The sequence below is a fragment of the Crinia signifera genome, chromosome 4 (genome assembly GCF_055691185.1).
Source record: "Crinia signifera chromosome 4, ASM5569118v1, whole genome shotgun sequence".
NCBI lineage: Eukaryota > Metazoa > Chordata > Amphibia > Anura > Myobatrachidae > Crinia > Crinia signifera.
Genome location: NC_139220.1, coordinates 187,030,595 through 187,054,864, shown reverse-complemented (window position 1 = coordinate 187,054,864; position 24,270 = coordinate 187,030,595). Strand labels below are relative to the sequence as shown.

The window sequence follows — 24,270 nt, the reverse complement described above, 5'->3', positions numbered from 1 at the left end:
ACAACTCTGTTTATGACCGTGATAATGCAGTCTGTGGCTCTATGACGTCATTTTACCATAATAGATAGAGATCTTACATATAAATATATATTGCATTAACATTTCTAAAAAAAAAGTCTGCGAAGTGACGACAGTGTCTGCCAGCCGGGTAGTGCAAGGTTTTTGTTTTGTATTTGCACTCCACTTATTTTATATATTATTCTGCTTAATATATATGAATATGTATAAAACTGCAAACATACGTTCATACATACTTGATACTTTTGCTGCATGTGTATTTAGATCTTATGTTTTATCTAAAAAGGTGACCACATATTTTGTAATTAAGATAAATAACGGCATATATAGTTCGTCCTTTCAAATGTCCAAATGCTTGAACCACGCGTAGATGCATGTCAAACTGCTTAACAGATTGTACTTCACGCCTGATAGGTTACATATCTACTGGCCATCCTGCTCCAAACATTGCTGGAGGGGCTGCGGCAAGGTAGGACACCTCTATCATGTCTTTTGGTCCTGCCCCTTATTGCGTAATTATTGGATGGATGTCTTACAGCTGATCAATAAAGTCATGGGCCTCGCCCTCAACCCAGCCCCAACAATAGCATTATTACATCTCTACCCTCCTGAAGTCCCACCCTGATGTAGATATTTGCTAGGACAAATGTGTATCACGGCAAGGGCCACACTAGCCCAAGCATAGATAAATCCTTTACCTCCGCTGGTGATAAAAGTTTTTCATAAAATCTAATTCCACTTTACAATGGAAACCAAATTTATCCCATACTCCTCTACACCCTCTTTCCCAATTGTGAAATGGATGGCCTGGCATAAATATGTTACCGATGGTGAGGGAGCGGCTCTGGCAACTCAACCCTCCAAGTCATCCCCTTTGCCGTTTAGTCTGAACGAACCACCTGCTACCTGAATGCTGTCAGGGTTGTATTTCACATATTTTATTACAATGTCTTACTCTTTTTGCTGATTACTGTGTTGTGTCCTTTATTGTTATATATTGCATCCTGTGTGCATCCTATGCCTGTGTTCTGTGCCAGCAGTCAGGATTCCGATGTCTGTATACTGGACTGTCGGACCATCATACCACACCCGGTATCAGGGATAAGTTATCACATGTCCTGGTGGCTGCTTATTGCCAATTATTCTTAAGAGTGGGTATCGGGGGGAAAAGGAAGCTGGCATTGGGGATAGTGTGATAGCCCCTGGGGAACCTGTTCGCAGCGGCGAAGTACCACAGTTAATAGGAAACCTCCCTTAGTGTCTGTGTACCATTATTCTGAGACAGAAAAGCCAGAAGCTGCGACAATATTTGAGGCTGTGACCCACATCGCTGTGGTCGACTCACATTATGTGTGTAACAGACTTACCTGCATTCGCAGAGTGGAGGCAGTGATGGAAGATGGAGGAAATGCCAAATCAGCAATTTGTAAAGAGGGATCTAAGACCTGAGAAACGAGATGGAAATGTGGTCATCAAATTATTTCAGTATATCAAGAAAAGCTGAAAGACTGATAAAAAGAAAATAAACAACTATTATGGGAAAGCATGACTGTTTAATCAGGCATAGACTGTGATAAGTTACTAGTTTAACCATGCATCATTAAATCCACATTGTGAGATGAACAGTATACTGGACATATTATTTTGCGGAGATCCAAGGATATAACAGATGCATCGGCTGGTAGACTACATTCTAATGATTAGGTCAACTTAGTATTAGGGACCCACCAGAAAATTTGAGGTTACCTTGACGCGGTTGGTGGGCTAGTATTTCTTGGCCAATAAACATTCCAAGAACCTCAATTAATTGCTCTATATGAGATAGCAGAGCTTATTATTATAGAGTGTGCATCAGGCACCACATGAGTAATCTACTCTACTATCCACTTTTAACTTAGAAACAGATGTATGTATGTATGTATGTATGTATGTATATATTTATATTATAATTACTGAAGTATTATAAATGATATATTTTACAATCGTAGCATTACATTATGGAGTATTAATTAGGCCTGTCACAAATGTATTCAGCACAGTACCACACTAATGCCTGTGCATTCCATAGCACACTGTGCAACCAAAATCTTTCCCTAACAGGGCATACTCAAGTCAAAAGTACATGAACCCATAGCTTCATCTCATATCATTTCACAATTTATGGAATCTGAACAAATAACCAAACTATTGCTTCACCCAAACCTAAAATCCTTATCCAATGATCTGGAATCACAATGCATGTCAGAATACCTAGCATTTGAAATGAGAACAACAATACACAGCGATTGTGTTTGAGAGCGCAATAGAGTAGGTACCAACTTACCCAACCCCTGCACCCCCTAATACTCCCCCACCCACACAACCTGATCCTTACTGTCCCCGCTTGTGCCTAAACCTATTGTAAAGCGCAACGGAATCTGCTGCGCTATATAAGAAACTTTCACCACTGTTTTATATGTAAGAGGCATGTGTTGGGACCTGCATTTGGAGGGCATGCTGGTTCCTGTAGTGCCACAAGGAGGATTTAGGGGTAACTTCTGATAGGTTGGCTCTCAACTTAGATATATTGGTAAGTGCTGTTATCATGTACCCTTATGGTAGACACTTATATGGCCCAGATTGGGTGCGGTTATCATGCAGTGTAGGACTTCCGGTATCAGAGAAGCCTTGACGAGGCCCGGAAGCTTACCATATCTTTTGCAAAATATATGTAACTAAGATCTCTGAATGACCCTCTATTATGTTGGTTTTTCAAATCTTATTACTAATGCCCTTTGGTGTGCTGGGGGTTAAATCCCCGACCCTTGCAGCACCTGGGGGGCATTACTAGTTTGATTGAGCAGCTTTCACCACTGTTCTATAAATAAACCTAACCACAGCAACACCCCGCACCACACCCCATAGCCTAATTCCAAGTTCCTCCCTCAGTTGTGCAAAAAGCTAACCCTCCCAATCCTCAGCCACACACTCCCATTACCCGCATACCTACCGATCAGGATCCCGGATGACAGTATTCTGTCATAGGCATCATGACCGTAGAGACATTATTTATAATGACTGGATCTTAAATTTTGTTTTAAATCTGATATTTCACATAGAAGAGCATCACCCGGGGAGAAAAATGTCCTAAAAATTTTATATATGTAATCTTGTGTGATAAAAAGTTTTTGTTTATCACTATTTAACAAAAAACAAGCCAATATTAAAACAGACCAAGGGGTATATTTAGTAGACAATTTTTTTTTTTAAATCAAATATTTTCTTCCGAGTTTAGTGCTGCATTTTAAAAGGTAACAGTAAAACTTAGAAACAAGCCTTATTATGCATGCATTGCCAGTGCTCAAAGCTGCCAAGAAGCAGTAGAGCTTTGAAAAAAATAATGTTTAGTAAATATAGCTCCATGTGAGTAAAACAAGTAGAAAAGTAGATTACATGCTTCATTGCTTGTATGAACACCTTTACCAGCAATAACTTGAAGCTACAATTTTTGGTAATCAGTCTTTTACATAGTATTTAAGGAATTATGCTAATTTGTTTATGCAACATTCTCTTGAAGAAACATCACAGCATCTCAGTGTGGTCATGGTCCAGCCTAGTCTGGTCAAAAACCAGAGCGCCAAAATGTACTATTTATCTTTGCAATGCGTTTCCAGGTTGTTGCTGTAGTCCAGTGTTCCTTCAGGTCATTCCCATCTAGCGCTAGCGTCTGCATCAGGGCCTCACTTCCAGTGGGTGCAGAGGCCTATTTGCCCTACTGCTCTTCAGTGGTCACTTCAGCCACCAGCCTACTCCAGATCCAGCTCTCTACAGGGTTTTGCTCACCCTCTGCTTCCTAAGAATTGAGGCCTACTTCCTCCATACCCGAGTTATCACCAAAACTCAGACACAGGCACGGTTTCCAGTAAGCTGTCCACAGTAACCAATCCCTGGACGTTACTTCCGATAAAAGGGAGACAAAAAAGGTGAAAGTAGCTCTGTTCCCTGATATTCCAGCATCAGGATGGTTCCTGTCTGGTTTCGTAATATCAAGTCTCATATGCTTACAAGTTCCAGTTCCACTTCGGTTAATAGGAACACTCCGTACCCAACACCTGCCTAATTCCAGTACAGTTACCTATATGGTTCCAGTCCAGTCAGCTATCTCAGGGCCAGATAAAGGGGGGGGGGGGGGGGCTCAGTACCCCTAGGCTCCCCTCTATCTGGGCCCCCCCCTGTGGCTGGCATAATAATCTCTCCAGTCCATCTACAAGTCCAGAAACAATGCAGGAAGTTACAGACTAATGCAGTTTCCATTCTGGATCCTATCCAGCAGTCTATACAATTCTGGGCCTAATTCAGCATGGATCACTAATTAGACCATTTGCAAATCGAATGTATGTGTATTATTCACAAGGCACATGGGGATTTAATGACTAAAAATGCAAACGGTTTGCAATGTAGCTGCAGTATGACTGACAGGAGGCTGGAGATTGAGGGAGGAAACATGTAGTTTTCCAGCCCGTCTCAGTCATATATTAGGGCAGGGGTGTCCAAATGTTTTGTGACAAGGGCCAGATTTGGTGAAGTGTAAATGTGTGGGGGCCGACCATTCAGCCTGACATTCTTTGAATCATTAATCACATCAGAATGTTCCCCCAACCTGCCCCTTCACTGTATTTCCCCCAGCATGCCCCCATTCACTGTATGTCCCCCACTCACTGTATGTCCCCCAGCCTGCCCCTGCTCCCCCTTATCTGAATGGCCATCACTGCCTCCATTCACTGTATGTCCCCCACTCTGCCCTCTCCCTTCTCTGTATGTTTCCCAGTCCCTTGTGTGAGCCAGAGGAAGGAGAGGCAAAGCAGGCAGTGCAAGGACAGGAGATGCTTGGGCTCCCGCCCTCCTCCGCTCTGCATGTTACGGGAGCAAGCTTCCCCCTTGCTGCCCCCCTCCCCAAACACTGCTGTCACTGTGATTGCGGAGTAGGGTGATATACGATTGTAGAAGCAGGGGTAGGACGCAAAACACATCTGACTGTGGCGGTCGGCACCTCCTCACAGCAGCAAACAGCAAGGTAAAGGCGCACTCGCCGGGGCCCCACCTTTAGTGTCTTGTGCTTCCCACATATGATAATCTGCCCGCTTCCAGCTGGAGGCTGCGGGCCACTTGAAATGACAGCACGGGCCACAATTGGCCCCCAGGCCTGACTTTGGACATGCCTGTATTAGGGTCTACATCAGACATACTAACATTTGCACAGACAGCAAAGTATTTTTGAAGATTCAGTATTTGCAAATGGATCTGCGAATGGATGGTGATCTGTGATGAATTCACAAATTTGCACAGACTTTTTTCTTTCAGTCTGGATGGCGGCTTTCTGTTCGCAGTCACCTGCAATTTCTTAGATTAACAATCCATGCTGAATTAGGCCCTCTATCTGGTTACAAGGTCATACTATTCAATTCTTCACTGAAAGTCTACCAATCAATTCTCTGACTAAACATTAGCCTTCTACTCAGGATCCAGTTCAACTACTATTAGTCAAGATAAAGACTTTCCTGTACAATAAAGTTTACTTTGTCCTTCCATGCCTTCGGGTCAACCACTGCTGAGCACCAACAAACATCCACTCTCCTTCAATCATTCGGAGCACTCCTCTCAGATATTTTCTTGAGTGGGAGCTGGATCTATCCTTCGCGCCTTATTCATGACCTCACATTTTATGTAGATTATGGTTTTTTTAAAACAGCAGCTAAATAGGTGACATTTTAAATTATCTTCTTAACAGATAAGAATAAAATATGTAGATCAACTACACTTAAAGCTACACAAGCAATACCACCAATAACTAACACAGGCCCTCCTAGCACAACCACTAGTTACTTGTATCTCCATTTTGTAAAGCTGTAATCTATTTACCCTCATTGTTCTGTTGTGTCCTACAGGCTCTGCAGTTACAGAAAAATAAAGGGAGACAAAAAAAGCAGGCTATAAATGTATGCATTATTGGGCTACCCAACCTTCTGTGGCCTAGCCTCTCTACAAGTACCAATAGCACTGCCAAATGCCATTTTTATCTACTGAGAAGAAGTTTGAAACTTACAAAAGTCAAACAGTAGTTCTAAAAATGGAATGAAAAGGAGAACAGGTAGTAAAGAAGAATAGCGAATAAAGCAACATTTCATATTAATTTCTATTGCCATGTATTTATATTCCCCTTTTTCAAATTTTCTCTATATAACACCTTCCTCCAATAGTCAGCATTGCAAGACAGACTGTCGAAAAACAAAAGATGGTAAAGGATAGAAAAAGAGTCAAAGTCAATGACAACCACTAGATTCCGAAAAGCAGAACTTTTCCCAAATATAGTGGTTGTCATTTCACCTTCTTCGGGGGAAGGTAAAAGAAAATCCAAAAGGTTTCTAAATATGACTGAAGAAGCATTCTTACCATTGACAAGGCCTCCTGTGTGTAATGTAGCAATGGTTCTGGCAGCAATGGAATCTGCACACATTCTGGGATTGTTACAGTGCCACCATCTAAATCTGCAATCACCACATCAAGCTAAGAAGAGGGAAGAAACGGAAAATTACAGAGGCACAGCATTGACAAATTCAAGCAAAACAGAGGTTGAATTCATTACATATGAGCGGGGCAGGTTGCCATTGTAACGCCATGGTTAAACAACCACCTTTCATGGGCATAGCTTACCCTAAAGTCATGTGAACAATTTTCTATAAGACCAGTGGTACCTTAAGTGTAGCATGTAACCAAACCTTAATTGCAGACATGACCAAGACGTATTTAACTGAACTGACCCCAAAGAGTCTGGAACTTTAACGATCTACCTTTGACCACCAGGTACTGCGACACCTGCTAGCTTTATAGGCTGTAAAAACAAACAACTGTTGGGGTTTAATTTAGGGTGTTCACATTTAGCTTAAAATGTGGGGATATTGCATTAAAAATTTTCATTTTGTTGAGGTGAAAGTTTTGAGACAGGATTAAAGTTGGTGTCATTAATATGGTCAAGGGATAGAGTTGCCCAAAAAAGGATCTAAAAATCAGGCAGGCAAAATTAAGGGCAGTATTCAACCCAGGGTGCCATTTCCAACAGGGGGAATAGCGCTCACCACCTATTCAATGCTGGCATATTGACAAACCAGATCAACCTTTAAAGTCGGACACTGCTAACCATGAAAAGGCAGCCTATGCTAAAAAATACAAGTAAATGTGACTATATTAGTAGAGCTGCCTGAAAGCAATATAGCATGTCTTAAACCACTTGAAGAAAGTAGCTCACTTGGAGCAAAAAGAGTGAGAGCAGATAAGAAAGTTCTAAAATGCTTTTCTCACCAAATCCAGAGTCTCTGCACGAAAGAGAGCGCTTACTCCAATGATGAATGGTGTGGGGGTGCTGAGAACCTCAAGGAGCTGAGCAGGGAGAATGGGCACATATGTGAAACTGCAAGACAAAAAGCAGGGTAGGGTGTGAAAAAGATTCAATAGAGTACATATGTCACATCTACAGATCAAATAGGTCGAAAGTAAAAGGCTTCTCTCTTCAACAAGTTAAATTAAATAGTAGAGAGGTTTAAGAAACGGGATATATGGTACCAAATATCAGGGCAATCATCAGAAGTATCATCATGATTTCCCTTTACTCTCATATGCACAAGGAAAAAAAAAGAAATGGAATTGGTCATTTACCTGTATCGGAGAGGAAACAGTATAGCCAGCAGGGCTCTACACGCTTCCGTCAAGCGTTGGTAGCTCCGTGAGAGGAACAAGATCTTGTGCTCAGTGAGAGCTGCACAGAAGAGGCACAGTACATTGGTGATGCCTGGAGAGTAAAAGTCAAAAGTAAAATGTCAAAGAAAGCTGAAATAAAAATCATAACAGAGAGATAAGAGACTTAATGATCATTTTATGGCCGCTTACCAAGCTGTCGAAATAACATGGCCACACTACAGTTGCTGACGGGAAGCGAGTCACATATTGGGGTCTGGATCACTTGCCGGTCCCCTGCTCCCAGAGATATGGTTCTCTGTTCGTATTTAAGAAGACAACATTTATACATCAGATCAATTCTATATGCTTTCCAATAAGACACAGGGAGAGGTGCAAAATATTATACAAGAGAAGACTGTGGCAGCATTCAAGTGAGAAAAAGAATAGTGAGAATGTGATGCAAACTCGTAAGGACTAAGGATAGGACTGCGCAGGTGAACAGCAGGAAGAGGGGTCACTACAAAAGTTTAGGCCACAAAAGCCTAAACTTTTGTTTAGGTCACACAGTGAGTGAGGAATGTGCTCATTTCCGTGTATCTTATATGGAAGCCTATGCCCTATCAACAAACTCCATAAGAGAAAAGAGTATAGCATGCATGACCAGACCCTCCATCACAGTCTCAGGTTTTGCTCACACTCTATTTTTACTTTACGAGAGTTTAGGCAGGATGCACGGTATCTTTACTTCCGTAGAAAGCACTTTAACCTAGGAATAAATTATTCTTGTAGTCACCGTACCTCCCCCACTGACACTGCAGTACATGGTAGAGACCACTGCTTCTGTAATAGCTGCATTCAAAACACACTGTAGTTTAAGCAAGACATTAGAAATCAATTGTTTAATTACAACCTAGAATGACTGCACTACAACACTATAGCAAACAGGACTACCTTGCACGTGGAATATAAATGATTTAATCTCAAAGCAGAGTCCTGTATTGGTTATATTAATATTTGGGCCATAACACAAAAAATATAATTCTGCCTAGCCCTCCCATGGTGCTTGTTAATAGCCTACTTCCTGTGCTGTACCAAATGTGTCATACTCTTAATCTTTGCAGATGTGTGGGCAGATTTCAAAAGTGCAATATAAAAAAAAGTTTTAAATACTGTCACAAGATTTACTTCTGCATGTCCAGCAGAAATAATGGAATTTACTTAAATCCATATCTTCTAGGTTGTAGGCAGACAGACATTGGCCTAGGAGGCCCCCCCACAAATACAAACAAAACATTTTCTAGAATTACCCTGTTCAACTGCTTAATAGTTCACAATTAGCCCACCAAGATAACAGAGCATGCAGACCTAGGTGGGTTGGCCGTCTTATTACAGCCTTGAAGAAATATTTAACAAGTACAAACAAAACGGTGCCTCTTCTGCTTCGGTAGTAAGTAGTAAAAGGCCTGAAGATAATGGGACCACTCTCAGCAAGAGAGGCATTAGTGGCTGGACAGTCTTACCAAAGGTGAACGTAGCAGAGACACAAGGTGCCCATACACGCTGCGGGAATCGCATGTGTTATGGGCTCGATCGCATCGCATGGCATGAGTTTTGCATGCAATGTGCGTGCGATGCAGTACAAAAAGTATGTGCAGCACATACTTTTTGTAATGTGTGATGCCCATGGAAACGCTCATCGCATTGCACAGTGCTATCGCACAGTGTATGGGGGCCTTAAGAAGTTTGCAAAAAGTATGAGAGAGTGATTAGGTTGCCACTCGGCATACATGGGGGGGAGATACAAAAAAGCAGACAGTGGAGAAGCTGCCCATGGTTAACCAATTAGCCACACAATATAATTTTATAGATACATGTTACCCCAAAGCTGATGGGCTGCCATGTCTCTTTTCACTGCTTTGGACATCTACTTCATGGTTATCACTCAATGACATCAAGAAAGATTGATCAATTTGGTCAAGTGAATAATCAGGCATCAAGCTTTGTAATACTCAGGTTTTATTAAACATGAGATCATTTCTAGTAGTCAATGAGGAGTATCCAATGTCTGCCTCTATTTCCGACAGGGGAAATAGCTTCAGCCATCTATTCAATACTGCCGTTTCCGACAGCATTGAACCAAACAGATCAGTCTTTAAAACAAGTCGGATCTGTTTTGTCCAAAATGGCCACAGATTTCGAATTCTAAGCCGTTTTTGGTCAATCTGCAGCCAATTTCACTGACACGCCCACTTTCCAACACTTGACAGGCGGATCGTTGAATTCTGACTGTCCTTGGGCATGTAAATGGCCTAGGCCAGCACTTCGGAAAGCTAGATAAGCAGACAGCATGCCACATCATAAAACTGAAGCTTCTATGTGGTTGTTCGGGCATTTAATAACAAACACCAATGTCTGGTTGGTGTGAAAAAATAAGACCACTCTAGGTTGAAACAAGGAAACCATAAAATTTACCATGTACTCCTGGGAAAAAAAGATATGAAGACTTACGTAGAAGTGCTACCAGGTCATTGAACTTATTATCTGAAACACTAGTCAGAAAAGAAGATTGACAAAAAACTCAACCTCTCTGATGGTCTAAGATTGGGCAGTCGACTATCATGCCCAGCATTTATTATATGGTCAAAAGACCATCTGCCCAAGGATATAGGATAATATGAACTGGGGTTCTCCACAATAGCTGTTAGAGACCATAGCCCACAGAAGAGTGCAAAGAGCTGAAATACTAATTGGAATTGTAGTGTTTGGCTAATACCATGCTCCTGAGACAACTCTGTAAAAGACAGAGGAAAATTATAAATGAACAGAATTATTATGGAAGAAAAAAATTAAAGGAGGTAATGGGCTGTCTTGCAAGATTTCTGTACAATGGTCAAAATGTACTAATCTGACTAGAAATCAGTCCCAGTGTAAGCAGATTCTGAAAGGAAATGAGAACTGTGATGGCCATATCTGCAACTTCCCTGTTTTTAGCATTCCTCTTAATTTCAGGAATATTTCAAAATATCCGAAACATTGGGGGGGGGGGGGGGGGGGGTGCACTTTGTGGGTAACAAATTTGCTAATTTATTTTTAGGGCCTGCCTTAGGAACCCAACACAGCCCGCTCTTGACAGCTGGGCAGGCAATAAATGCCAACCACAGACCGAGTGATCCCAATGGCGCAGGCCTGGAATCTTTCAGCCCTTATAGTGCCATACAATTGTAGCGATGTTTATGTTGGCATTTGGCAGACAAAGAGGATGACAAAGGTAGTATCCATTGCAACCATCACATTGTGTGCAAAATGTTGAGGAAAAGAAATGCGCATCCTGAGTGGGACAGGCTGAGACTACTACCCTGCAGAACTCTTATAATGGGGTCACTCACCCCCTGCTGTATAGAAAGAGAGAAGAAAAACTTCAAATAAAACAGGCTCTATGAGAACGGGAGTCCATCATCAGGCAGATAGAGAACATAGCTACCATATTCTCAGAAAAATTGCTTTGAAAAATATTTTTTTTTACATTTTAAAATAAAAGTTAACACATGAACAAAAATATGATGTTTTGAAGTGTAAAACTAGAATATAAAAAGTAATGAAAGATGTAAACACTTAATGCTCTCAACTAACAGAACTATAAGAAACTAGGTTGTAGATGCAGCTGATGCGACAAATCACAGCAACAATCGGAACCTCCAAACTCCAAAATAAATCCTTGCGTATCTGTGGATTTCAGACATGGCAATGGGATACCATAATTCTGTGAGGGAGGGGAAGGCATAAACCCAGTTGGAATATTTGGGGGGGGGGGGGGGGGGACGGGAATATGAGGGGGGGGGGGACGGGACTAGGCCTTAATTAATGTCATTTTATATATAAGAAATACAGTTTTCAAAACTTTTTTTCAGGACTCCACTTTTGAGAAAATCTCATGACTTTGCAATTTTCTTTTAAATCTTTGCACATGGAAGGGAACACACATTTTCCCCAATATAGAGGTGATGGGAGAGGATAAGCAGGCAGAGTGTCAGCAATTATAATGAGGTGCATACCATAGAATCCTGCTCCTGGTCAGACTGGGAGAAAAAGATTAACATGGAGTCAGAGAGCAATGAACTAGCTTGAAGCAGTTAACTATATTCAACACACACACACACATCAGCCCTTACAGGCCTGAGAAAATCCTTTGCAACTGTGCAGTCATACAACTGCCCAGTTATCGACAGGAGGCATAATGGATTCTCTGTGGTAACACTCACCTGGGAACCCCCGGTGATGGGAATAGTGCAGGTTAGCAAGTTTCCTACGACATTCTCCAGAGATACGCTCAGGCCATCTGTGTGAATGGTGTAAATCATCCCTAGGGAATCCTGTAAACGTAGATGTGATATATCACGACACGTGTATTACCCCAGTAATAGGCAACTTAATGCACTTTAAGGGCTGCATGGGTGACTCTCAGACTGTACCCTTAGTCTCAGGAATACATTTAAAAAAATAGGTACTTAGCTTAGTGTGCTATTCTGCGCTGGAAAATCGCATAGCGTACCGTCTATAGTGCTGTGCGATGCAATGTCCATGTTAACTGCACAGGAGTGCTTATAGAATGAAATATCGCATAGCACCAAATGCGATGCAATATTTAATTGTACAAGCACCCATGCCATGAGATGCGATGGGTGCTTACAATGAGATGTGATGCTATGTGATGTGATGGGTGCTTCCAATTGTAAGCACCTGCACCTACGCCATTGTTTAGCGTCAACCCCAGTATCCACGCCACCCCAAAGCGTGACGAGCGCAGCGAGCCCCGTGAGGCGTGGCAGAACGCGTCCTCCGACCTTTTCATACCACCACTATCCACGTCAACGTGGTATTGATTTTAGGTAGTGTGGGGAGCGCAGAGAACGCTGCGGAATACATGTAATGTAATCCACGGCCCCCCGCGGGGCTCACTACGCTTCGGGCTCGCCACGCTCCACGCTGACCTGGATAGTGGGGGTATGAAAAGGTCGGATGACGCGTTCCGCCGTCGCTCGCCACGCTTCGGGGTGGTGTGGATACTGGGGTTGACACTAAACAATGGCCATCATATACTATGCACACATCACATAGCATCACATTTCATGGCATGGGTCATTGCACAATGAAATATCGTATCGCATCGCACGGTAAAAACGTACCAAGGGAAGCAATGAGATGCGATATCACTACGTTTGTGTACTTAAGAAATATGGGCGCCCTGCTAGGAAACAAGTACCAAAAAATATGTTTACCCCTTTGAGTGCCAAGTGAATTTGTCAAAATAGGTGTGAAAATTGCCAAGCAAACATTTTTATTTATCAGAATGACCTGTAATGTTTACCTCAAATAGTTGAATTTATATAACAAATGTGAGCGATGTTGGCATTTTTTGCAGATATTTAGCACATCTCACAGATGTTGGCACTCCATCTGTGATAACATCTGTGATAACATATCAGCTAGAATAAACAAATCTCACAATAAAGTAGGAAAGAGCAGTAGACCACAGCTGAATTAAAAGATATAAACAATAATAGAATAAAATAAATTGGGCGCAATTTCTATATGATCTGTGTGCACAATTAAAATTGACAGGGGGGGTGGGGGGTGGAACGCATTTCGCTGCTGCAACAATATAGCAGGCATTTTCTAGTTTATGCCCCACATCACCGTCCGGCCACCAGCACGGCAGTTAGTGTGTGGTCTGTCATACGGCAACAGACACGGTTCCAAACATTTACGATTAGAGCCCTAAGGGCCCCCTCAAACAGGAGAAGCAGTCAGTAACACACTGTGCTGTCTGGATAAGAATCAACATTTGGCAAGGACGTCTGCTGTAATGGAGTCTGCCTGGTTCTAATTAAAGCAGGATCATTGATGGTAAGTATCCCTATTGGCCTCTCCACTATGGGCAGTATTCAATGAGAAACATTCTCCGTGTTTTGTGGAGAATTTGTGCTTTGTTCGCCTTGGACGGAGCATTTTGCTCTCCAAAAGCGAGCAACCCTATTCAATGTGAAATATTCTCCGTCTTTCTAAGTGATTTTCTCCGTGTCTCTCCGTGTAGCAATTCTCCATCTTTTGATGGGGAGCTGGAATGTGAACTTTTAAACCAAAAGTTTTTTTTTTTTTAATTTTGGTGTAAAAAAATCAGGTTTTTTTTCCTGTGAAGGGGCATGTTATTTTTATTCATGTGCTTATAGCACATGAATATATATTTAATTAAAAAAAAAAAATTATTAATTTTTTTTTTTTTTTTACACAGTGCAGCCAGCAGGGGGCCGGAGCGCTCGAGCCGCTCATTAGATATTCATATATTCACTGCACCCGATCGTTAATATGCACGATCGGGTGCAGTGAATACTGGGTCCCCCGCTGGCTATAGGGGGGGGCAGCCTGTGCTGCCTGGGTCCCGGGGAGCCCCCCTCCCCACCACATTCCTCTGGAGCAGCCAGGGAGACTTTAATCTCTCTGGCTGCTTCCGTCCCCCGGCTCCCTGAAAGCTCCCTGCCGCGGACGCTCGTCCGCTGCAGGGGTTAAGACTCGCTGCGAGTGGCGGCGAGCATCAGCCACATTGAATAGTGGGATAAAGTGCCGTGACGGAGAATCTCCAAACATGGAGAATCTCCGCAAAAACACAGAGAGTGCATGGCGAGCGAAATAAAACGCTCTCCATGCACGGAGAATTTTCTCATTGAATACTGCCCTATATGTGAATATATCACATTTAATATTTAACCCCTTCAGTGGCAATCCCGAGAATTGTCCGGGCTGTGCCTCAGTGCCGAGTCTGGCAAGACCGGAAAATTCTTGGGATTGCCACTGTTTACAGCTGGGCTGCCCTCCCTCCCCTCCGGCTTTTGTATTGAAGTCCCCGGCGCCGGCTTATGGCAAGTCGGCTGCCGGGGACAGGTACGAGGTGCAGCTCTGGGTAGCGGCTGATTGACAGTTCAGTGGTGCTGCCCGGACCCAGGGAGGCAGTGGTGGGTTTTTTTAAGGGAGCGCTCCCCAAAAAAAAAACACTGAAAGGGAGTGGAAAAATCAGAATAAGGAACTATTTTCCTATTATCAGAAGTACATTTTTATTCAGTAAAAAGGCAAACTATGGCACTCTATTAATATAGGCAATAAGCAGATTGTGATGTGTAATATCCCACATTGAATTAATTACATGGTTTTATTTGTATATTGAATACAATTATATTTATATTTTCATTTGGTTAATAAATGTTTATATATTTTTGAGTCTAATTGGTTTTGCGCTCTCTTTGGAAAAACAAATGAAGATCTGCCTGTTGTCCATCACTATATTAAACTTTATGGGGTAATTCAATTCTGCATAATTTATATTAGTTGTCCGTTTTGCTGCTCACATTATTGCAGCCATTGTGCAGAATGAAATCTCCCATCCCATTTGAAGTCCTTGGTGACATCAGCAATATTATACATGTATATTTCACAATAACAAAGTGTATGCTGACTATAAACCTCACACCCCCGTTACATAATAGGATGGCAATTTTAGTAAAGGTGCCCATACATAGATTGCATCGCATTTAGTTCAAAATGCATACAATGTGCTAAAGCACCATGCATTTTGAACTAGATGTGATGCAATCTAGTTTAAAAAGAATGGGCAGCACATACTTTATTACAGGTATTCAATGCTGTTTGCGAGTGGTGACAGCGAGCAGGGCTTCCTGCTCGCTGTCACCACTCACCCTGACAGCATTCAACACAGCCTCCGCATCCGCCAATTCCCCCTCGCTCCATTTTTTGAGCGAGGGAGAATTGGCGGATGCGGCTCCAGAATCAGCGAGACTCACGGCTAAAAACTGCGAGTTTTCTGCAGCAGCCGCGGGTCTCGCTGTTTTGAGGAATTCTTGCTGTCCTGTGACGGCGAGGATTTCCCCAGTACGTTGAATAGAGCCGGCCGCTCGCTGCGGCATTGAATACCCCACTATGTATTGTGCGATGCGATGTGCGCACAATTCACCCATACATCAGACCATTTATGGGCGGCATTAAAATAATGGTCACACCTGTTCAGGGCACTCACCCTAAAGACCTCAGGATGATCCAAACGTGATACGAGTACCAGGGTCTTGGGAGCATAAAGCTGAGCTGCAGATGGCAGGGGGGCATCTTCAGCTTCTCCATCTCTCTGATCAATAAGGTTCTATAGAACACAGGATATACGTATTTACTTTGATCAACTTTGCAACTTTTGCAAAACACATCATGAAATATATGTGGTATATTCAAGGAGTATAAAAACATATATATATATGTAACAAGCTTTAGCATATGCCATCTGTCATTTTGCTTATTAAGTAGTTCTATCCACCCTGTAGTCTTCTGCAGGACAAAAATGGAAAGAAAAAACATTATACACTCAGGTCTTCGGACCAGACTATCTCAAGTTGATGACATACTGTAACTGACAGAAAAAAAAAAAGAGAGAGAGAGAGAGAGAGAAGGAAGCACAGAGGGTGAGACATGTGACAGCAAAGTCAGTCTGAACACATTACTGAGTACTAGACATTTGAAATCAAAAGCAAGAGTGTACACGTCAAGACCTAATCATGGGGACAAAAACACAATGTTAGTGTGCAAGGGAAAACAGACATTATAGAACAAGGATGAGAACACAATGTGGGTGTAAACAGGCAAAGAAATACAATTAAAAAAGGTAGATATACCTGTGCAATTTCTTCCCAGAAGGTGAAGCAACTACAGTAATGACGCTCTGAGTTGATGTCAGTCAAAACTGCAATGAAGAAAGTTGGGGGATTCTTCTCAGTATACAGCTGCCATCCACTGGGCTGACAGAACTAGTGAAGAATAGAAAGGGAGTTCTATGAAAGGAGATCGAATAGACGGCATGAATAGGTTTTGTGTTTACTGGACATTTAAGTCATAAAATATTCTTGAAAAATGATGAAAACAAAGAAGACTCACAGAACATGGTTTCTGCATAAAGGAAATTCATTTATGAAATACAGAGCTGACAAATGTATAGAGAAGCTACAGATCCCACATGTAGTCATTTATCAGAACACATACCAGTTCAATGCCCTGGGGAAAGGGGTTGTCTTCCCAATCTTTCTCTGGGAACCTCTGCAGAATCTTTCCCTGTCCTATGCCACTGCCTGCAGGAAGAGGAAGATCACATGAAATCATACACTGCCACCAAACCTAACATTATGGGCTAAATGTAATAGTCTGCGAGAAGCCAGAGTTGCAAGACTTTGTGCAAGAATGCCCATATATTGAGGCAGCAATTGTTTACAAGGCAAGTGATTGGCCCTTTAAAAATAAAGGCATTCTAGCACAAAATCCTGCCCCTCTGGCTTCTCACAGTCTATTACATTTATCCCTATAAATCATGAAATAGACAATTAAAGAAACCAAAACACAATGACTAATTGCAATGAGCAATTGCTTCGGAAAATTAATGCAACAGATGAGGTTAAATAAAAAGGTAAAAAAGGGATTTTTGTAAGAACTTACCGTTCGAATCCCTTTCTCTGATATGGTCCTGGTGACACAGCTCAACACTGGGATGTAGGAGGGTCCGAAGGAGCCAGGCACCTATCCTAAAGTTTTAGAGGGTAGGCTCCTCCCCTACTGCATCCCTGGACTCTTCAGTTCAATCTTTCAAAGCCACTGGAATACATTAACTCAGTACAAACGCCTGCACATATTATATGCACATTTTATAACAGAAAACTGTTAACTTTTAACCATTTTAACATGAACATCATGAAACTTCTGGCATACTTACTGAGCGTAAGGGAGGGATCGCTGTGTCACCAGGACCATATCAGAGAAAGGGATTCGAACGGTAAGTTCTTACAAAAATCCCTTTTTCTCTTTCAATGGTCCTGGTGACACAGCTCAACACTGGGACGTTCCAGAGCCGGTCCTTTGGGAGGGTACGCTCAGGTCTGCAGCTCTCAGCACTGCTCGCCCGAATGATGCGTCCTCCGACGCGAACTCATGGAATCTATAGAATTTGGCAAATGTGTGAACAGATGACCAAGTGGCAGCTCTGCAAACCTGCTCAGCTGTGGCCCCATGTCGAACCGCCCAAGAGGTGGCAACTGACCTGGTGGTATGCGCATTTATTTTGGCCGGTACTGGTCTACCCACTTTGGTGTATGCAAAGGCTATCACAGACCGCAACCACCTAGCAATAGTCTGCTTAGATGCAGGCCAACCAATTTTGTGTACGTCATACAATACCAACAATGTGTCAGTCTTCCTGACACTCTTCACTCTGTCCACATATATGCGTAAGGCACGCACAACATCCAAAGTTCTCAACTTGTCCCTTTTCTTAGAACCCTCTGGGGGTTGAAACACAGGTAGAACTATCTCCTGATTTAAATGGAAGGTAGATACCACCTTCGGTAAAAACTGAGGCACTGTTCTTAAAACAGCCCTGTCATCATGAAAAATTAAGAAGGGAGATTTACATGACAAGGCTCCCAACTCTGAAACTCTTTTAGCAGATGCTACTGCTAACAAAAACACTAGCTTCCACGTGAGAAACTTAAAGTCAGCCGACCTTAAAGGTTCAAAAGGTGCCTTTTGAAGGCATTCCAAAACCAGTGATAGATCCCAAGGTGCTACTGGTTGCTTGTATGGAGGTTTCAACCTGGATACTCCTTGTAAAAAGGTTTGAATTTCCGGCAAAATGGCTATCTTTTTCTGGAAATAGATGGACAAGGCCGAAATCTGCACCTTCAGTGACTGAAGGCTTAGGCCCGATGAAAAACCATCTTGTAAGAATTCCATCATTCTTGATAGCTTAAAATGAGATGTATGAGCCTTTCTTCTCTCACACCATCGAATGTAAGTCTTCCAGACTCTATAATAATTTGCCGAAGATACAGCTTTTCTGGCTTTTATCATCGTCTGTACTACTGCCTCAGAAAACCCTTTTCTTTTCAAAATGGTGGTTTCAATAGCCAGGCCGTCAAAATCAATCGATCTGAATCCAGGTGATTGAATGGGCCTTGTCTTAGAAGGTCTGGTCTCAGAGGTAGACGCCATGAGTCCACAGACAACCTCTGAAGCCTCGAGTACCAGGACCTCCTTGGCAAATCTGGGGCCACTAAGATCACTGGAACCTTCTGCCCCTGTATTTTCTTCAGAAGTCTCGGTAACATTGGTACTGGTGGGAATGCATAAAGGAGATCTCCCTGCCAGTGAATAGTCATGGCATCCACAGCCTCCGCTAGTGGATCCCTTGTTCTGGCATAGAACCTGGGCACTTGACGGTTGACCCTGGATGCCATCAGGTCCACATCCGGAGTTCCCCACATCGAAGTGATTTGGTGAAACACCTGAGGGTGTAAGCTCCATTCCTCTTCCTTGAGCTCCTCCCTGCTCAGGAAGTCGGCTTCTATATTCTCTATTCCTGGAATGAATATAGCCGATACAGCTGGAACATTCTGTTCCGCCCATAGGAAGATTCTGGACACCTCCCACATGGCCAATCTGCTGCGTGTACCTCCCTGGTGATTCAGATACGCCACAGCTGTGGCATTGTCGGTCTGAATCCTCAAAGGGAGGTTCTGTAACCTGTCTCCCGCCAAGGAAATCACTTTCCAGACAGCTCTCAGCTCCAAGATGTTGATTGGTAACGCTGATTCCTCTGCCGTCCACAGGCCCTGAAGCCTGAGATCCAGGACTATTGCCCCCCAGCCCCTGAGACTGGCGTCGGTAGTTACTATCAACCAGTCCCAGGTCTGTAATGACCGACCCCACTGAAGGGAATCTACTTCTGTCCACCATTTCAAGGATTCTCGGGTGTCCGAAGACAGCACTATCATCTCGGATTTCATGGTCAAAGTGTTTCCTGACCAGGCTGACAAAATGTTCCATTGGAACCTCCGAGAGTGGAACCTGGCAAATTGAAGCGTCTCGAATGACGCCACCATCTTCCCCAGGAGCTTGAGGCACCTCCATACTGAAATGCTCTGAGCCCTGAGAATCTCCTGGACTAGGGTGACCAGATCCCTGGCCTTTACCTCCGGGAGGAATACCCGATGAAGATGGGTGTCCAGTATGACTCCCAAGAATTGGAGCCTGTGTGACGGTACCAACTGAGATTTTTGCAAATTTAAAATCCAGCCGTGAGCCTGCAAAAAACTGATGGCCTCTGCCAAGTGACTCTGCAGCATGGCTGCTGACTCTGCTTTGAACAGGAGATCGTCCAAATAGGGTATTACTGTGATTCCCCTGAGCCTCAGCACCGCCGCCATTACTGACATTATCTTTGTGAATACCCTTGGCGCGGTTGCTAGCCCAAAGGGTAACGCCCGGAATTGTAAATGCAGGTCTCCTATGGCAAACCTCAACAAGGTCTGATGCTCCGGGTGTATAGGAACGTGCAAATATGCGTCCTGGACATCCATGGACGCCAAAAATTCTCCCTGGTCCAGACTCAGGAGTACTGACCGTAGGGACTCCATTTTGAAATGGTCTACCCATAAATGAACATTTAGGGACTTCAAATTTAGTATTGGTCTGAAAGACCCGTCTGGTTTGGGCACCAGGAACAGCGTGGAGTAAAAGCCTTTCTTCCACTCTGCCCTGGGGACTGGTGTAACCACCCCTTTTTCCAAAAGGGAGTGAGCTGCTCTCACAAGAGCTGTACGAAGCCGTGCCTCCTTTGGTAAGGATGTGGGGATGAACCTCTTCGGAGGCGGCCCTCTGCAAGGGATTTTGTAACCCTGTGTTATAATATCTAACACCCAGGCATCCTGGCCTAGAGAAGCCCAAGCGTCCCTGAAGAGTGTGAGACGCCCCCCCACTTTTGTCACTGTCGGGCGAAGCCCCTGACAGTCATGCAGAGGGTTTATCCTCTCCCTTTGTGGCAGGCTTCTTGTGAAAAGAGCCAAATTTTGACTTTTGTGTCTTGCCTCTAGAGGACTGAAACCTTCCCCTGAAAGACTGTCCTCGAAAGGACGCACCACCTCTAGGGGAGGGCCGAAAGGACGGCTTAAAAGCAGAAAATCTGGACGTCTGCTTTGCTGAGGAGGCCGGCAGGAATGTACTTTTGCCGCCCGTGGCCTGCTTTATAATCTCCTCTAATTCGGTACCAAAAAGTACCTTTCCTTTGAAGGCTAATGTTTCCAGAGCCTTCTTGGACTCATTGTCTGCTTCCCAGGCTTTAAGCCAAAGCACTCTCCTGGCATTAATGGAGACTGTGGACACTCTGGTTGCCATTTTAATAGCTTCCTCCTCTGCTTCCACTGCATATTCTGCAGCTGCCTTAATCTTTTCTGCAAGCAGTAACGCACCAGGGTCAGCCTGCAGCATGGTGCATAATTCACCAGCCCACTCTATCATGGCCTTAGAGACCCAGGCTGAAGCAATAAGGGGCCGTAAGGTAAACCCCACCCCTTCAAAGATAGCCTTGAGGTTACCCTCCAGCTTTTTATCCACAGAATCTTTGAAAGCTGCACCGCCCTGTACTGGTAATACAGTAGCCTTGGACAAACGTGCCACTGAAGCGTCCACAACTGGGACCTTTTCCCAGAGCTCCGCATGAGACTCTGGCATGGGGTACAGATTAAGGAATCGCTTAGGCATCTGTAGCCTCTTATCAGGAGTTTTCCAAGCCCCTTCTAACAATTCCTGTAACCCCTCATCTGAAAGAAAAGTAACAGCCTCCTTCCGCTGTCGCTTAAAAACACCTTTAACAGGAGTCTTATCCTCCACAGACAGCTTTAAAGCCTGCTTCACAGCTACAATGAGATCCTCTATACCAGCAGCAGAGTTCTCTTCCACATCATCACCCTGATCCCAGGGGATGTCAGTATACTCTCCTTCCTCCTCATCTACCACAGTAGTTAAAGCATAAGACCTTCTAGGGGTCCCTGCCACATCATCCATTTTGTCCAGCATTTCACTGAACCTGTTGATCCCTTTAGCAGTATCCTGCATCACCTGAATCAGCGCAGGATCTGCCTGGGTAAGAGGCAAGGAGCCAGACGACTGCTGAGATGATGGCATAGGTCTCTGTGATTCTACCAGCCCATCACTCTGCCTGTCCAAAAGCTGCACCAAAGCGTTAACTGACCTGCCTAGGGCCCTGGCCCACGCAGGTTCCATCTGCTCTGCCCTATGGGGTTCACTGCCCATGGGTCTCACATCAGCGCAAGTAATACATAAGCCCCCCTTGGCCATCTGCTCAGGGACAAACTTTTGTGTGCAAACATTGCACGCGCTCAGTGCACTAAGGGCTCCCTCCCCCAAAACTACAGCCTGATGCTCAGACATGATGCAAGTGATAAATGTATATCTATCAGTATACACAGTGCAAACAATGTACAAGCGTTTATACAGAGGCAATGCACCCAATCACTTATCTGTCTGTTGGTTTCAACTGCGGGGAAGCGATGCCCAGGAAATCCAAGTCACTCTGCCAGGATCAGTAAGCCAGCTCAGCTCCGCTGCAAGCGTTCTGAAAGGTGCCAAAGTCAGAGTGAAGGAAGAGACCACAGGTCCCTGCTGCTGCGGGGTCCGTGACCTTTTGGCGCCAACCACCCCCAGCCAGCCGCTCCTCAGGTAGGATTTCCTAGTTCCAGTGTCTCCCCCTCAACTGGGGATCACTTGGAACATGCCTGTCACAACGCTGCTGTCCTCTCATCTAGGAGCTCAGCGTGTAAGCTCCGCATAAAATGGCCGCCGCCATCACGGAGCGCCTGTCCCCCATGATCCCCACCTAAATGTGGAGCCGGTTTCAGGGTACTCCGGAGCCCAGGCAGCCTTTTAGAAAAGGCTATAAGCGCTGCACAGGGAGACCAGACAGTGTCTCCCCTGTGCACAGTGAGCTGACAGGACGCGCTTCTGTCAGCTCCTGCTGCGCTAGCAGTGTGAGGATTCACTATGAGAATCCTCACACTGTGCCTACCTAGCTAGGGTAAAAGTTAATAAAACAATAAAAATCCCCTAACTACTCTAATTCTTCGGCTGCTCCTGCAGCCCTTTAGAATAGCACCCACTCCAGTGGGCACCTAACACGAACTGAAGAGTCCAGGGATGCAGTAGGGGAGGAGCCTACCCTCTAAAACTTTAGGATAGGTGCCTGGCTCCTTCGGACCCTCCTACATCCCAGTGTTGAGCTGTGTCACCAGGACCATTGAAAGAGAAAACATTTTTTATTGTTTTTAATAGTCTTTACAGCTTTTAGGTTTTATTGTTTTACAGCATCTACATAATTACAGAAAGCAATCAGCAGTACAGAATGGAAAGTATCCAAATATTGTGCACAATAGCAGTGGGGTGCGACTCACACCCAGGTGTCCCCCTTCAATGGGGTACACCATGCCACACCCCCTGCATTTCTATACAGAGGAGCACAAGCTTCCCTCACCCCTCCGGCTGTCATTTCAAATATGGCACTGGTCGCCAGCCAAGGTGACTGGCTGCAGAGTCATGGGCTATGATTGGATCATGAGTCAGCGCCATATTTGAAATGGCTGCCGGAGTGGTGGGAGAAGCCTGCTCTCCGCTCCTCAGTGGCCAGCAGCAGTGGAGGCCAGCCCTATAGAGGGCATTAGGTGTGTAAGCAGCACTACAGGGGGCATTATGCATAGAAACGGCACTATAGGGGGCAATGTAGGTATTTATGTGGCAATACTTGGCACACTATGTAAGTGGCACTACAGGGGTAATAGTTTCACCCAAGGCTATCCTAATAGCCCGATAAGCGAGCACAAACGGGGTTTCACTGAACCTGTGTGCTTTCGGCCAAAGCGTGTGTTTTATAGTGTGATCCAATATGATATCCCAATATAGAATATTAGGCTGTGCATATGATATTATAATTTAAAAAGTAAAATGCTAAATAAATAAAAAGTCTGTTTACAGTACATCACTACTATTGCCATTCACTACATATACATTACAGGAATTATAATTTAAGTAAAAACTAGTAAAAAAAACATTACAAAATGATTACATGTGGTGTAAGGAAGGATGTCCATGGGGTGATACCACCCTAGCAATGCCACTGCAATAGTTACTGCAATGAAGTTCAACAAATTCACAAAATTAAGGAGTAATACTGAAAATGGCATAAAAAAACCAATGCAAATATCACTTCACACAGCATTGCCTATGACATCAAATGTTACCTCAACCATCGTCCAAGAAAATCAAAAGGTACTTGTGTACTAGCACGGCGCCCACGATATTAGGTCGCATGACATATAATCGCATCGCATGGCATATACCCGATGCACTGCAATGCGATTTTAAATTGTATAAGCCCCCTATACGATGTTTAATTGTATAAGCACCCTAATGGGGGCATACAATGTTAAATGCACCACCATTATGAACGCCAACTGGAAGCGTGGTGAGCGCAGCGAGCCCACGAGGGGCGGCGGTACGTGTCCTATGACCTTTTCATACCCCCATTATCCGCGTCGGCGTGAAGTTGATTTTATATAGTGAGGTGAGCGCAGCGAGCCCCACGAGGGGACTTGTATTACT

General features: G+C 43.9%; 1 protein-coding gene across 6 annotated transcripts in view; it reads right to left on the bottom strand.

The window, feature by feature from the left end:
- The window catches only part of SBF1 (SET binding factor 1), a 132,315-nt gene that overhangs the window by 61,604 nt on the left and 46,441 nt on the right, over positions 1 to 24,270 (bottom strand). For 3 of the 6 annotated variants that reach the window (XM_083183220.1, XM_083183223.1, XM_083183224.1), the window contains exons 2-11: positions 16,819 to 16,904; positions 16,455 to 16,586; positions 15,812 to 15,931; positions 11,988 to 12,098; positions 11,781 to 11,804; positions 7,939 to 8,044; positions 7,708 to 7,840; positions 7,354 to 7,462; positions 6,448 to 6,561; positions 1,386 to 1,463 (exon numbers count right to left, since the gene is read on the bottom strand). In XM_083183220.1, coding sequence (XP_083039346.1) covers positions 1,386 to 1,463; positions 6,448 to 6,561; positions 7,354 to 7,462; positions 7,708 to 7,840; positions 7,939 to 8,044; positions 11,781 to 11,804; positions 11,988 to 12,098; positions 15,812 to 15,931; positions 16,455 to 16,586; positions 16,819 to 16,904 — 1,013 coding nt within the window. The remainder of the gene's footprint in view (positions 1 to 1,385; positions 1,464 to 6,447; positions 6,562 to 7,353; positions 7,463 to 7,707; positions 7,841 to 7,938; positions 8,045 to 11,780; positions 11,805 to 11,987; positions 12,099 to 15,811; positions 15,932 to 16,454; positions 16,587 to 16,818; positions 16,905 to 24,270) is intronic. The other 3 variants (XM_083183221.1, XM_083183225.1, XM_083183226.1) reach the window with 1 other exon arrangement.